Source organism: Falco cherrug, chromosome 15 (genome assembly GCF_023634085.1).
Source record: "Falco cherrug isolate bFalChe1 chromosome 15, bFalChe1.pri, whole genome shotgun sequence".
Taxonomy (NCBI): Eukaryota; Metazoa; Chordata; class Aves; order Falconiformes; family Falconidae; genus Falco; species Falco cherrug.
The window spans coordinates 8,899,436-8,915,970 of NC_073711.1; the positions used below are offsets into that span (position 1 = coordinate 8,899,436).

A 16,535-nucleotide genomic window follows, 5' to 3' on the forward strand; every position below is an offset into this window, starting at 1 on the left:
GTTAGCTCGCTTGTAACTGCCTTTAGAAATTAACTGCTGGTCCGAAGAGTTTGCGTTACAAAATATTGAAGATGGATGCTGATATATGTCAGTGGGGGTTCGCCCCAGGGTGGGGCTGGGAGTAGTGTAGATGGGGATGGAGGTGATCGCTCCCACTTCTGCACTTGTTGCTCCAGTGTCAAAGCTACCGGCTGACCCCTTGCATGTGCTGAAAGCAGAGCTGAGATTGCGAGAGAAATCTCGGGGGGAAGGGGGGGAAATGTTAGGAAGACTTAAACATGCCACCTCATGTCATCCTGGTGAACCGATTAGCCTGAAACTTAAATGGAAGATTTTCTTCTTTAAGGGTAAAACTTGTTCGCAACTCATGGTTTAGTAGCTGAAGTGGGTTTGTAGGCTGATGGTGACATTTCATTGCCAGGAACGCCTACACTATGCCTTGTATTGCTCATAACTACAAGCTATACTTGATTAGTGAGACACGCAGAAGTGAATGGGAATAAGGCAGGACCCTTTCTCCCTTTTGTTTTTTGGCTTTTGTTTCTCTTAAGAGCCTCTCTGTTGCATTGGGACTGTCTGAAGTTCCTGCAAATAGTATCAAGTCTCTTCAAGCACTTGCTTGTCACTGAATGAAAGCAGCTTTGTTCTGGTCTGTGCTTGGTGACCAGAGTTGCTTGAAATTTCTTCCTACCATGTTCCTCTGGCTTGTCATAGTGTTCAACTGAGTGACTGAAATCCGTCATTAAAATCTGGTTGGAGTTTGCAATCTGCCACCAGCTGTTTAAAAGCCAAGCACATTTCCATATTTGCCTCCCTCTGAATTTGCATTAGAAGCCCACAACAACAGTCAACACTCGGACATTTCTCAATTGCTTCTGAAGATACAGAAGCAAAGGCTGATCTGTGGCTTTGGCTGCTCAGTGTCTGGAGAAGTACGTAACAGTCCTGTCAAATACAGAAAAGAGGTGTTAAGTAGCAGTGGAGCAGGGAAGGGAGTAGATCCATTACAGGAAGGATGGCTAAAGCACCAGCTGTGTACCTGGCATCCCTGAGCTCCTGGAGATGCTGCAGTCCCTAGCGACCTTGCTCTGTATAGGGTTTATTTTGATCTTCATGTAGTTCAAAGGCATGTTAAAATGTAAATTGCTAAAATGCTGAGTCTAAAATAATGGCAATGTGTGTCCTGTATGGGAGTGAGGAGTGTTATGGAGAACATCTAAGACAATGACTTTTATATAACACCTGGGAACTGAGCGTGGATTACCCTTCTCCTTTGCAGGTGCTAAAAGCATCGTTGCAATTATGATTGGCAACCTGAAAGGCATGGAGATCTTACATCTGATTGAGAGTGGCATGAAAGTGACTATGGTTATTCAAGTGGGGAAGAAGCATGGTCCTTGGATGAACCAGTACGCCATCTTCTTCATCTCAGTGTCATTTTTCATTGTCACAGCAGCAGCAGCCATAGGCTACTTTATTTTACGTTCTGCTCGGAGATTCAGGATTGCGAGGGCCCAGTCCAGGACTCAGGTGAGTTTGTGTGTGCCATTACTGTTTTGTTTTTTTTTTATACCCCTGAGCCTCCATGCTATGGATTTTGAGGGCAAAACACTGATTGAGCACCAAAATTACTGAATGTATTCATTCCACAGGGTGGAGCTTGTTCTTTAAAAGCTAAGAGAGGTTATCTTTGAACATCGTAAAACTTTCCAAAGAAAAGCAAAAAGCAAACTCTGGAGAAGGCAACTGATCATGTTTAGCTAACTGTCTGCTACAAATTTCACTTCCTGAACTACAGTGCAGCCACAATGCTCCTGTATTGGAGGCGGTGAGAGAGCTGAACTGCTTTTAGCTGACCCTCGCACTTCCCACATGGCACTGCCAGTGTGCTAGCTGCAATGCGAGAGCGACTGCCAATGTGTCTGCAAAATGGTGCAGTACTTCGGTTGCTTTTCTGTAGACCACAAATTGGGAAGCTATTGCCTGTTGAAAGCTGCTTTCTGACTGAAAGCTTTCTGAGAATTACAATGATAGCCTCAAGTAGGAGTTGAAAAAAGCGCTGTTAAATTGTGTTCTTTTTAAACCCCAAGCTGGGAGTTGCTAATGAGTTAAGTTTCCAGGTAACTCGTCTACAGACATCAATAGCACTAGCATCTAGCTTAAGCTGGGCTCAGAGTATGTAAAATTATTTCTTCTTCAGGGGTTAGGTAGTTAAGGAGGTGAAAGACTTCTCTGCCCTTGCAGAAGACCTGCCCTGCTGATCTCTGCTGTCCCAGGGGTCTCAGGTCCCTTGAGCAAGATATTGCTGCAATAAGCTAATGAAGCTGGAAATTGGACACAGGTGTTGAAATTCAGGCCAGTTTAAGGCTTCTGCAACACTTTAGGACTGACCTCTTCAAAATGTTAACATGCAGATCCATCACTGTTCTTTGCAGGCAGAGAGACTATAGCAAGGGTGAATGACAGCAGTATTCCTGGAGTTCGATGCTGGTTTCATTTATTAACCAGAGTTCTGGCTGGGTTCTCCCGGTAACCACAGAACCTAACTTAGCTGAATTTGTGTTCTGAAATCCTGTCTAAGCTTAATCTTGTTGATAATGGTCAGCTGGCTACATCCTTACTGAGGCAAGACATCTGATGGTAAGATGAACTGTACCTGTGCTTCATTTAAGCTGTGTCTGCCTCAGCTTCTGGACTATGCCTTCGCTGAGTGCTTTGGGTTAGCCTGTTTGCGTATTCTGGTGTTATGCCATACCTGGAAGCGATGTGAGGATACAGTAGGGACTAGTTGGAAGAGCAGTATTGGGAATTGTCATCTGCCTGTGAGATGTAGCATTGCCAGCACTGGATGTCACAGGGAGTTGTCTCTGCAGCACCTTTCATGAGGGATGGCACGGAGCTCTGTAACTTGATGCTGTGCTCTTGCTCGCATCTACGGACAGAGGTGCACACTGTCTCCTGCTGATGAATTCTCTCTTCGTTCCCTGCCATTTGCTCCGAGAACTCTGTTTAATGCTGAACAAACCTAGGCAGGAAAACCTGGGTGTCCTAGAAGCAGGTCTGCAAAAGACACTTCATCAAATCACATGAAAATTTTTCCTCCTTTGAAGATATTTAACAGAGCAGCTGTGGAAGTCCAGCTCTATTCTGAGCTATTGAGCTTTCAACAACTTACAAATGTTATTAATGCCTTGGTGGTAGATGGTACTGGGAAAATCCAGTCTGCTTGGCTAGCCCCTTCACAAACTATTTCTGTCTCGGGCTCTGTGTGCACAAGGAATTCACTGTAGATTGAAAAATAACATTGATAAATGACATGCCAGTTCCACGTGACTTCAGACGAACTGAAATTAAGGGGCCTTATAAAGTGCTTTATAAAGTAAAAGAATAGAAGAAAGCTTCTCTGCTATCAGGGGGTAAAAATGTACTATTTTGTAAAAGTGAAATTCAAGATGATCCGGAACATGTTCAATTGTTTTTATACCGTGGCATCTAAAAACTGACTTCACAAAGATTAGATAAGCAAAGAATAACAGAAAGTTCTTGTTAATGAAGGTGAACTACTAAAAGGTGATGCTATTGCGGTCCCTGTTAGCCAGCTGATTGCATTTTCACTGCGTATCCAAAGTTTGACACGTTTAGCTGCTTTGGCACCATGAAATACTGAATATTAGCTGTACAACTTCCCAGTTTGCCGGGGGGAGGGGGGGGGGGTCGGCTTTTCTGTCAGCATTCAGCCCTTTGGAATCTCAGGTTGCCTGGAGTTCAGTCTGTTATTTGGTGGAGTAATGGAGTGTGTTCTGCCTCCCTTATTGCACAGGTGTTGAAGGGTTTTACATACTTTTGGGAGGTGTCTTTAGGCAACAGTCAGTAGTTAAGTATCACAATTTTTTCCTCTTTTGGAAGTGAACTGCTGTTCTCACTGCATCCCTTTACACAGTGTTTCTACTCTTTAAAGTATCTGTCTGCTTTTTTGACCTTCCTTGTGGAATTATATTGCTATTGTGTGAGGGATCTTTGAAAGTGTCAGTCTACCACTTGAACCAAAACGTACACTTTTGAATTGCTCTGCAGAGTGCTGTGATGAGCTAATTGTTATATGATGATGCTCTGCAGCCTGTCTCTTGTATGTTTAGGTTTCTGAATATTTGGCTTGTCCTTGTGGATTGAGCCACAGGCCCAGGAGAGTTCTTGCCCTGGGCTGAAAAGGCCGGTGAAGCTGGAGTCCCATTTGCTTGTGACCATTTTCTAGATGTGTTGTCTCTTCTGCAAAGGCTTCTTGAAAACGAGAGCCTGGCTAGATAAGTGTTTCATTCATGTGTGGGACTAGTAGTGACCCCTGCTTGAATTGGATGGCCTCCAAGTATTACCATATTGGCAATATGTTTTTCCTTTTCTTTTGCCTTGAGAAAAATCTTCTGACTTCAGTGCTTTCTGAAGCAAACTCTTGTTTTATAGACAGTCAGGCTGTTGAGTACCTTTAAACTTTACTGTTTGCCAGTACAGTTTCTGTACTTCTTGGTATGACTTCTTGCTTCTGGATGGCTTGATCACACATAACCCAGGTTTTAAACGTTCTCTGCAAACTTTTCTCTGCAGCTGTCTCTTGCTCAGCTTGAGCAGGAATTGCATGCAAGCCAGTAACGTAGAACTGCACAAAGGGTTTCTTTAAAAGGTTGGCTGACTGTTGAGAAGTCAGTCATGTTGTCTTGTGGTCCAAGCAAAACCAAAAATTTAGTGGTACATCCGTCCTAACTATGAGTTTAAATAGAGTAGCTTTTTCCTCATGAGCTGGCCAGCTAAATTGTTTACAACCTGCTAGTTCTTATCTGAATGCTGATTTTCTTCTGGACTTGAAATTCAAGTCCCCACATCTGCAATCTCTTACTGCATCATATGGTCTGTGAGCAAGAAGGTGGGAAAACAAGGCAAGTGTGGTAGGTGACTTGCTACCTTTCTAGTCAGCAGAGTACTGGCAAATTCAGTTCCTCAATATATTAACCTTTCTTAATAATGCAGAATGGCCAGTGATGTTATCTGTGGCCTGGTTTCTAATTTAAGCTCAAGTCTTGACTTTCATTGATTTCATAAAGATTAGATGTTGCAGCTGAGAAATGACCTAATTAATGGCTTTGGAGGAGGTGAGTTGCTCAACTTTCCGCAATTCAAAACTGTTTTTGTGGCAGTAGCTACCTGTGTGGAAGGAATTCCTTAGCTTACAGGAGAAAAGCAGGAGTTCCTGACCTCCTTAGGGCTTGCTGGTCTATATCACCGTGGCTGTGCTTGCAGGGTACCAGAAAGGCAGCCTTATGCAGAAAGGGTTGGACACAAAATTGGCAGCGTTGGACTACGGAAGAGTGAGGACTAAGCAACAGCAAAGTAACTTTCCCAGTTAGGTACTTCTCTACTTCAACATGCTAGAGCCTGGAGAAAACCCAGGACATGACCTATTTTGTAATTCTTTTTCTTTTTTTCCTGCCTGAACTTGCTGGGTTGGGGCTTTTAAACTTTTAATACCATTAACATTTAATGTTTGCTTGAAAAACTTGGCTTCATAAAACGCTTTGACATTCCAAGCTCGAGTATCCTGGATCTCCTGGTGTTGGCTATTCCGTAAAAAGCTTCCTCTTGCAACCTTTCTCCATCTCCCCAGAGGGGTGTTCTGCTGTACTTATCACAATCAGTGTTAAAGGTGACTTTGCCATAGGTGCATTTCATGAACAGCAATTAAACTTGTGCTCAGGCAAAACTTAAAATATTGTTTCAGTAAATTATTAACAACACAGCCAGTTGGGTCCTGTCTAATATGCTTGACCTGACACTAGACTTGTAGACTAGATACTCTATGAGGGACTGCATTCCTAGAAGGTTTAGTTTTCAGTTAATAACAACTAGCGGTGACAGACAGTTCTGGCTGCGTATGAGAAGTACTAACACAGCTGCATTCATGCTCTCTTGATGTTACCATGTTTGCTGCTGAAACTTTTAGGGGCCTTAGTGTTTGCTGAGGTCAGCGTGTAGCTGCTTCTCCGTGGCTTCAGTCTGAAACATTGACAAGGGGAACGACATTCTGAAGTTAACCTTAAGTGACATACAGAAACATACATTGATGTCTTGAGCAGAACTTTGCAAGCTTCAAAGATCACTTGACTAATTCTTGTTCCTAAAAAATATACCTGAAAACTTGTTTGCATCCTTCACCTTTGGATTATATGTATCTCTTCCTTCATAACTGTTGATAGCTATCAACTATTAAAGTCCTAAAAGCAGGTACAGTGATGCTGTATCTTAGTACCCCAAAACAATTCCAGTATACAAAAAGGTCATTTTCTACCAAAACTGTTTGACAGGGTCCCAGCAGACCATAAAAATGAACTTGTTTGCCATTAATTGCTTCAGCACAGGGAATCTTAGGCAGACTTGAATTAAGAAACTCTGTGAGCATTGGTAGGCGTTAGCAATAGCCTTCCACCCACTTGTGCTACCAGCACTGCACCTTCATCCCAGAAAAGATTCTTGTAATGGAACTAAGATGCCTAAGGGGAAGTAATGCTGGAAAGCAAACAGTGTGGGGCTCCTGCACTGAGCAGCTGAACTGGGGAAGGGATTTTTTGGTTAGCTGCAAAACTTGAGTCAGTGTGTCACTAAGGTAAGATGTTGGGATGGCACTGCCAGAGCTGCCTGATATGCCTCGGTCCTGAGGCAGTAAGTGCACCAGGGAGGGAGAGAACAGTCCTATTATTCCTGCTGGTGGAACAGCACCAACCTGTGACCTTTAAGCAGAGATGTTGGCTCCTGTGCTAATTAAATGCTTTGCAGTGACAGCTGGACAGCAACAGTTGCCAGGCGAGCTGGGCTTCTGCTGTCTGCTCATCTTTGCCCTGCTATCCTGAGCAAATTATTGCATGAACGGGAATGCTTCCTCCTGTGCTTTCCTTAAAGCTGCCCTGTAATCCACCTCGGGCTAGTCATTTGATTTGTTTCACACTTTGTGTCACAGGGAGGAGGAGAAATAGCTCTAAGCTCCCCGCCCCGCCCCCCCCCCCCCCCCCCCCCCCCCGCATGTTACTTTGAACCCATATTGAGATAAAAATGCATTGTTCCACTTGACAGTGTCAGTTAGTGCTAGGAGGCTCCTGAGCTGTTTGCCCCCAGTGCTTTACAGAGCAGGCAGAGGACCAGTTCAGGGTGTGTTGGTGGTAGCTGAGCTGATTAGTAAAGAATCTCACCTTTCATCAGGATGTGAGTTTGTGGCAGTCAGTTTCATAATGTGAGTAGTTAAAAGTTATTGATTGCTGAATTCAATATTAGGTCTTCCGTATCAAGTCAATTTGAAGGCTTCTGTTGGTTTCAGTTAGCTCTAATCTGATCAAGGCATTATCTTACATCTTTTCAATGAAGAAACCGTTGAAATTCCTGTGCTTTGTGGAAAGGTTAGGTAAAAACAAAGCATATGCAAATGCCTTGGTGTGTCATCCAGAGTCAATAACCACATCAGTGTGTCCGGAAACTCTTGTCTCCTGTTGTCTCTAAATAGCATGGTCATGCTTACTTGGCTTGTTTTGATAACATCTGGGTTATAAAACCGGTGCCTGTTTGCGCTAGGCACCATGGTAAGTATTAGTAACCACCACCTGAGTGAAATGACTGTTTAACCAGGACTGCTTTCTGTTACAGCGACAACTAAAGGCCAGGGCTAAGATGGCCATTAGCCGGTTACAGCTGCGCACCGTGAAGGAAGGGGATGAGGTATGGCTGATCCTACAATCCCCCGAGTGCTATGGCACAGCCTTTGCACAGAACTCAGAGTGGTCCTTAGCACTGGAGCAGGATGCTGAAGCGTCTCTGGGCCCCTAACTGTCTGTTGCAGAGATGGTTCCTCTTTCAAAGCAGGTCCTTTCCCAGGGTGCAAGACTTTTAATTTGCACATTCTTATCAATCAGATTTATTTTTTTAGCTGCTTGATTGTAGTCTTGCTGAGGTGAGAGGTCCCAATTTGTCAGCAGGGATGCTTAAAGGTAAACTAGTATATCTAATCAGCTTCCCTGGCTGCTATTTTTGAAACTAAAACTGGAGGTGGCAGTTTTAAAACCTCTATAGGAGTGCCTCAAATAATCCAGTGATGGTTTGCAGCTGGATTTGTAAACCATGGAGTTAAATATTCACTGCTTCTGTCAGAGTGATCTTGACTATGAGTAATCCACATAATGTGTTTATATAAGTGTATAGGGGAGGTACCATAGATTACTTTAGCTAGACCCCCTCTGACTGTAGCTCAAACGAAGCTTTCAAAGACTGTTAACACTCTAAATTCATTGCACTGCTTTAGGAGACTGGTCCTGATGGAGGAAACTGTGCTGTGTGCCTTGACCCGTACAAGCCGAAAGAAGTAGTGCGTGTTCTGATTTGCAAGTAAGTTGTCTTCCAGACTGCCCCTTAATCTAAAATTTGGAAGCATGCCTCTTACTGGTTGTTCCTTCTGCTGCGTTAACAAACCTGATCAAACTTTAATCAAGGGGTTGCACAGCCAGAATTCTTGAATCTCTGTCAAACAGCGTTGTGAACAACAGGAACTGGGTAAATACACACTTGTCGTGTGCCCCGATGGCCTGTGTTCGTAACTGGCCCTGTGAGTGAATTGACAAGTGTAACTTGGCAGACCACAGTGCCACTCCAGGGGATGCCACGGCTTTTTAAAGATTTCTTCCTTTGCCTGGTGTGTAAGAATGTTACCTCTAAATTGCATGGGAAAACAGCGTCCATTTCTTGTCATTTAGTCTACTGGTTACCAAGAGGGTTGTGCACCTGCTAAACTTCCTAAACCATGCGAACTGTTATAGTTTCTTTTGTTGTATGCCTCACCTGAATTAGACCAAAATAGCGGTAGATAGCAGTTTATTTTTCTAGAGTTCTTTACTATCGCATCTCATTGCTGTGCTTCTGTGGAAGCCTGGTATTGTAGCACTAAGACTTCCATTTGATTGCTCCTAAAATGAGCAATGAAGCCTCTTCAGGGCTTAAGGAAACTTGGCATTTCCCCCTGTACTTGTGGAATGGAACTGCTCTGGCAAAGCTGCTAAAACCAGAGGGTTGCAATGTGAACCGCACGAGTTTTGTATGGGAAGAGGTTTTGTAACCCTTGGGGAGGCTTATAAAAAAGCACTTTTGAAAAATTTTGATGTAGAAAGATAAAAGTACCAAAATTGAAAAAATCTTTAAGTGCTGTTGTGTGCTGAGCAGTGTTATTTGTCAAACACTCAGATCTGAGCTGGGGTTACCTTTGTACCAGGTTCCAGTTTTCCAAAAGCTTTCTCTGCTCCCAAGCAGTAGGACTTCTAAGCAGGTCTGATATCATAACGTTGGCCTGTTAAGGTGTTATCAACAAACTTCCTTGATCTAATGCGTAATCGTTTAGGAAAACCCCAAACTGAATAAGCTTTTCAGGCACATGTTAATGATTATTCAGCTGTCTTGTCAGGTTTAGGCTCATGGGTAGCCCTGTTCAGCAGTGAAGTAAGTCCCATGAGTACCAGAAGCATTTAGACAGGCTCTAGATACTTTTGGCTCATAGGAGACCTGACTTCTCATTATTTTCCTATAAACCCTGCTAATCTTGACATGAATGTGCAATTATTGAATTAAGAGGGGAGTAATTTCTTTTGAATATGTTCTTTATACACAAATTTACTGCATTATGCTTTGCTCTGAGACTGCTTTTACATACGTTTGTGATGTTTCATTCCTTTTTGGCCCAAATGTAGCTGTAAGCGGCACTAGCTTAAGCCAACTGTGTTTACTTGATAATCTTCATCAGTGGTGATCTCTGCCAGTATAAACCATATTAAATTCTCTCTCACATGAGTTCTTAACTGATATTTACTGTGGGAATGTACTTGATGTTGTTGACGTCAACACTGAGACCCAACTTTTTGAAAGCATTTGACTGTATCCATGAAAGAAACAAACAATTGAATGCTTCTGTGAGTCACATCGTATCTGAGTACCTGGGGCGTGTGTATTTGCAGAAAGCATTCTTGCCCAGATAGTCAAACTGAAGGCATTTATAGTAGCAAAGGTACGTAAGACCAGTATTAAGTCCAAGTAAAAAACAAGTAAAACAGTCACGCATCAAGGAAGTTTCAAGTTGTACTCTAGATGTTAATGTTGGTGCAGCTGGAAGGAGGCGCTGGTTATGTGGGCTGAATTGGAGAATCCTGGTATCGTACTGGGGCGTAGGATACTGAGCACTGGAAGTTGATCTCTGCACTTGCTTCATAATAGAGTTCTGATTAATATTGAGCTGTGCCTGTCTGCCTTGCTATTTCTATTCAGACTGAAGGAACAGGCAGATTACAGGATTTGAAGTCATCCTCCTAAATCTGTGGCCTAATTCAGACCCATTGTGAAATTGAGTGTCTTGACAGAAGTGCAAATTTGCATCTGTAATGGCTGAACTATATTTGCTTTTTTGAGTACGCAGCCTGCAGAATACCCGCTTGGAATACACAGTGGCTGTATAGATAAAGTAAATGTGTGTGGGTATAGTTTATCTTGAGGACATAACTCTGAGGTTATTTTTCTATGCAGTTTTAACAGAAACAAGTGTTTAGTCATCTGGATCTGCATGACAGAAGTTAACCTTAAAGCTAAGGCTGAGATACTAATATTTGTATTAGTTAATCAGCTGGGAACGTATTGTACACAGATATTTTTTTTAAAAAAAAAGCTTAAGACTGATGTAGGAAAGATGATAATACTGAATTCTAGCATAATAAGCATGAACCAGCTGCAGGTTGAGAGATCAACTATCCATAGCTTTCAGCTGAAACTTGTGGCAAAATAAGGTAATCCATTCTAGAATGAATAAATTCTCAGCGTTTATAAATGGGCTTTCATAACTGCCACATCATTTCCTGGTGTGAAACCTAACTTGTTGGCTACTTTCTTTCACCAGCCACCTCTTCCACAAGGACTGTATTGACCCCTGGCTTCTGGAACACAGGACATGCCCAATGTGCATATGTGACATACTCAAAGTTCTGGATATTGAGGTAAACCAGTAGTCTGTCTTAGTGGCAGATCAGTATTAAGCTAGTGTAGTAAAAGCACATACTGAGCTATTTCGTGCTGCCTCTGAGCATGGGTGATAAGCACAGGTGTTGCCATGTCAGTGGCAAGATGCCCCAGGACTCATTGCTGTGTCCCCTTTAGTGAAGCCTGCAGCTGGCCTGGTCTGAGTTGGTATCCTCTTAAGCCTTGGGCAGAATGTCAGCCAAAAAACCGATTGTCATGCATGAGTGAAGAATTGCTCTTTAACTTGTGTTTGCAGCTAAGGGTGTTTCTCAAAGCTTCAGGTAGACTGCCAACTCCACACTGCCCCTGAAACCAACCTCTGCTCAGCTGCTAAAGTACCCAGAGTCCTTGAAAAGTGAATGTGTTAGCATGTATGGCTTTCCTGGAGCCGCGTGACTTCCTAGGAAATGTAAGGAATTTCTCATGTGTTCTCAACTGCTCATTGTGGCCAGTGCCAGGGGAAGATGCCGTTGCCAATGCCTGACGCTGCCTGGACCAGCTAAAATGTATGCCAGAGTTTGCCTGTGGGAGGGAGATCTGCACTGAGTGGAAGGAAGAATCTCTTCCTGGTACTGGGCAGTGAAAGAGAAGAGCTGGCTGAAGAATGCAGAAGCTGCATCTCTGCTTCCCACTTAATTAAGCAGTAATTAATTTTCACATATGAGGCTGGAGGTTAACAGCAGAGCTTTTTTTTCAATTTTAAATTTATTTCTTTCTGGGTAAAAGCTCACTAGACTGTGGTCGTTGCAGGCATTGGTCTCCTGGAAATATGCAGCTTCCTACAAAGTTGTAACTTAACCATTTTCTTTTTTTTTTTTTTTTTTTTCCCTCTCCCACAAAGGTGGTTGTAGAAGAAGAAGGGATTGAGCCTGTGCAGGCCACAGTATTTAACAGGACAACAAATGTCCCTGAAGTTAATGCAGAGGGTAATCATAGTGGAACAGTTGTACAAGACGTAAATACAACTGTTCCAGAGGAACGTGCACCATCAGAAAGTGAGTCTACTGTTTCATCTGTCTTGCTAGGTTGCATTGCACTCTGCTTATGCTGTGATTTGGGAGGGTTGCCTTAATAACATGTCACAGTGCTTGAATACCCTGAAAAACAAGGTAATATTAATTTTGCCTTCTGTTACAAAACTTGGCTTTGACACTTGGTCTTTGTTTTTAAATGAAGCACAACCTAAATGTGAATTAAAAAACAGTCTATGAAAAGAGTAGTTGAAAGTCAGAAGTTTACAACTTAAAGGCCAAAAAGATTTTTCTGAAGATGTCCCTCATCTCATCATCTCTTCAGAGATTTCATTTGAATGAGTGGGTGCTGCTTTGCCACTAGATTTGTCTGCTTTCAGTAGTTAATTATTTACACAAAACTCTTGTGGAGTCAGTCCTGCTGTAGCTTAGATGATGCAAAATAGAGATGACAAATACTTCAGTTGAATTTCAGATTATGCCAAGACTGAGTCATCCTTGAACACTTTCAGAGAATTTTAATTGGAAAAGACTATCAGCTTTTCCAAATACCTTATCTTTTTGAATAACAGCAAACTAATTGAAAATGTCTCTTTAGTCCTCAATTTTGCCAACACATACTTAGTGTTGCTGTTGACTTTTAAAAATGGAAAGGTTCCAGGTAAACAAGCAAAAGTAACTATACCCTGGATTGTGGAATGACCTTGGGAAGAGGAGTAGGTAGGGAAGCTTTTGGAGGCAAAAGGGATGCTCTGGGCTGTGTCTGCTTTGATTTCCTGCGGGAAGCCTAGCTGATAGGAAAGCACGGGATTTGCTGCCTGCATCCTGTGGGATGTGTTGCTCCAGCAAGTGCCTGTATGGGAGTGCCCCATTTAGGTACGTAATGCCCCAGTAGAACAGAGGGCACTTCCTATAAGCTAAACATCAGAAGTTGAAATTGCATCCCTATGTACAACTGAAGTGATGTTGGATTAATTATATGGCTCAGGCCCATGTGATATTCTCACTTCAAGTGGCAAGGACGCACTAACATCAGCCTAACAAGATTAGGCTGTAAGGAGAAGGCCTTCCTCTCGGAGTCAGCCTGTGTCCCACAGTTTAGCCTGAGCCTTAGTCTCTAGAGGTTGCTCCTGATGCCTGTCTTCAGCAGCCCTAAAGTTACGTGAGAATTGCAGAACTTGTCCTCGCATGGCCTTCTGCCACTTGAGCACACAGCCTAGGCTTGCTCTGTGCTAGTGAGAAGTGAACTCCGGAGCTTAGCAGATACCTCTAGAAATGACAGGTAGTGTCAAGAACGGGCTCACAAACCAATGAGGGGGCAGCAGAAGAGTGGTAGTTGGAGTGTGGCCTTGGATTTCCTACTCTGTAGGAAAAGTGCTGGGAAAAGACTGCTGCAGTGGGTTTCTGGAAATAAAGTGAGCATGGCTTGCTTTCAGGTAGTGAAGCTTGCCTGTGACACTTCTTTTCTTGGTTTTATTCTGGACAGATGACGACGTCTGCCTTGTAAACAACGAATCTCAGGCCCCTGCTGTGAATGTCCTTCCACATGCTGACAACCTGAGTTTTGAGGCAGATGAAACGCATGTTCCTCGAGTCCTAAGCACATAGCCAGCAACATGGATGGAAGGAGCTGCCTACTGCTGTCACATGTATACCAAATATTGTAGGACTGTATTAGAAAAATATTGCCTTGGCAATGCTAGGATTAAGTAGATTAAATAGACTTGTTCAAATCATAACTCTATGGTTTGCCATTTGTAAAACTGTCTCCCATGTGCAATTTATTTTTAGCACTCTTCAGATAAAGCAGTCTTGAATATAAAGGAAAACATCAGATTTTAACACTAAACCAAAAGCTCCATCTTCAGCAAAGCTTCTCATCAGTGTTTGAGTCATTAGAACAAGGAGAAGATTCTTTGTCATAGCTGTCTCTACTGGGGATTGTTTTGACTTGGGGTTTTTTTGTTGTTTATTGTTTTAATTCAAGTGGATTTTCATTGTAAACAAATTGATTTTGATCTGGTCTCATACTTATTTACCAGACACGGCTTAGTTTTAAGCAACACTGTATTTAATATTTCAGTGCACTAATTTGATAGGAGAAAGTACAAACTAATGCCTGTCAAACTGGATTTTGCCCATAGTGTCTTTGGTCCTCTAGTAAACAGACTGATTCTCTACCTCTCAACTCCAACCTGCCAACCACACATTCCTAAAGGGAAAAGAGAGCTGTAAGCTGACAGGCCAAATCCGACTTGCACAATACTGTAAAGGGAAAGGGAACAATTGCAGGAACTTTTCAAACATGTTTAATATTAGACAATCTTGAAAGATCCTCCATGATTTTTGGAGTTAAAACCATTCTAGCACCAGCAGTATGCCAGAGTCCTGGCTTTGTGAGAGCCTGGGACGACTTCAGGAAGACTGAACTACAGATGAAAAGATAAGATTCTCTGCAAAGGATCTGCTGTGTTTTGGTGAGAAACTGATCCAGCCTCTGAAAAATGCTGAACTGTTGCTGTGCATTGTCTCGCCTGTGTGCTAAAGCTGCAGGGAGAGGAGATGTCTGGTAAACGTAACAGATGATTGGAGAAGCTGTCTGCCGTCTGCGGGGAGTTGAACTGGCGTCGAGGAGGAACACTGGGTGCCTCAACAGTAACTGTAGGTCCTTGCCCGGCGAAGGTAACTAAGGACATCTTACAGATGCACTTTATTTTTTTTATCTCTATCTATGGTTTGTTTCTAATGTGAGCAGAACTTTGTCTTAAAGCCTGCAATAAAGTACTATTGAATCTGGAGGGGAAAAACAATGCATTTTTTTTTTTAGCTATAGTATAATAAAAATTGTTGTAAATATTTAATGATTTGTATTGAATTTGAATATGAAAATTTAAATAAAACTATATTTTTATGACCCTGACTGACATGAAATGTTGATGCCCAACTCTTACATAGTAACAGATGCTGAATTTGCCCTGTCCCACAACCCCAAAACTCATTCAGTTTTGGGAGGCCAAAAAGCAGCAGCGCTTGCCCAAACTAATTGGAATAAGGGGTGCTAATTATGTGCAGGGTGTTACTGTTATATAGACTGAACTTTTGCTGAGAGGCTTAAGGCTGGTAGCTGTACCCCATATGAAAGAAAGCCCAAGCAGCTTAGGGTGTGTTCAGCGAGTTGCTTGGTATACCTCTGAACGGTTGTTTTGGGGAAGTTCAGCGCAAGGCAGTCTCACATGAACATTTCTGATCAGATGGATAGCATCTCACTTTTCCCGTCAGGTTGCTCAGCATCCCTCCTTTACTCAAAAGTTTATGCCTGCTGTGTAAGAAAAAGCATTTTAAAAACAATTACACACCCTTTGTTCTTTACTATGCTATTAGATGTAGTAAAAACCTGTCACTCCCCTGGCCAGTTTGGTAGTAGTTAGTCTTGTGCTTCTTTTTAGCTCAGTTCCTGCTCTAGTGTAGGAAGCGCTGGTTGGTTATGGGCTCAAACTGTAAGGCAGGGTATAATCGGACTTCACTCCAAAGCTGTATTTTGGCTGTGATTGCCTTTCTGTTCTACATCTGAAGTGCAGAGCAGAGAAAGGAACAGCTGGGCAGTAAATATGTAACCCCTGAACACCAAACTTCATTTTCGTTTCAAAAAGGTTTTTTAAATTTATTGTGGTGTGTAAGCTGTAATGTAGTAGAATTTAATGATGATGCTTTCAAGAAATCATCTGCCAGTCCTGTGTTTAATAACAACAAGATTTAACCTTACAAGGAAAAGGGGGTGTGGGTGGGATTCGGAACAATTGAATACATTGAAAGGTACTTTGGCTTTTATTTTTCTTCCAATCTATACATTTGGCTTGCTTTGTTTACAGAATTCAAGCCTTTCTATTTACTGTCTTTTAAGAGCAATAAACAGGTTTTTTTTCCAGTACTCATTTTTTTTAAGGATAAGGTGGGTGCACAGCATTTTCTCAAGGAATGTACTGGGGGATGCAGTAGTTCATGTCAGTGAACTTGGACTACTGTAGGATCAGATGATGTGTATGTGTTTTGTCAAGATGTGAACTTGCTTGAAGCTCAGGCACTTACACTAATTTTCAGGAATATTTTTAGGATTCTTGTATCAAATATTAAGTACTGCTAAAGGGATAAACGTTTGTACCTGAACAGTATTTGAGATACTGCTAGGCAGAAGATTGTAATGCTTCTCTGGTTTTGCAGCTTAACCTGTGAGTCTGCCATGTTCTTGTCTATGCAGATTTACTTGTAAATATTAGCTAGGCAAGGGGTTTTGTTTGCAAATGAAAGTGTGCAGATTTCACGCATGCAGTCTATGATGCTTAACTTGGGTCTGAAAAAACCCAGTGTCTTACGTGACTGAACTCTGCAGAGGTTTTCCCCTTTGAGAACATTCATACAGTTCTACCTGCTTTAAATAAATTTTGAAGCTCTACTCTTGCTTTGTATTTTCAAGTTTCCATGGATAGCAGCTGT

The 16,535-nt window shown here is 42.3% G+C and overlaps 1 protein-coding gene across 2 annotated transcripts in view; it reads left to right on the forward strand.

The window, feature by feature from the left end:
• Positions 1-14,964, forward strand: part of RNF128 (ring finger protein 128) — a 41,999-nt gene extending 27,035 nt beyond the window's left edge. For both annotated transcript variants that reach the window (XM_027799443.2, XM_055727258.1), the window contains exons 2-7: positions 1,280-1,530; positions 7,678-7,749; positions 8,330-8,412; positions 10,955-11,051; positions 11,915-12,068; positions 13,531-14,964. In XM_027799443.2, coding sequence (XP_027655244.2) covers positions 1,280-1,530; positions 7,678-7,749; positions 8,330-8,412; positions 10,955-11,051; positions 11,915-12,068; positions 13,531-13,652 — 779 coding nt within the window. In that variant the 3' untranslated portion in view covers positions 13,653-14,964. The remainder of the gene's footprint in view (positions 1-1,279; positions 1,531-7,677; positions 7,750-8,329; positions 8,413-10,954; positions 11,052-11,914; positions 12,069-13,530) is intronic.
• The last annotated feature ends 1,571 nt before the right edge of the window (positions 14,965-16,535 follow it).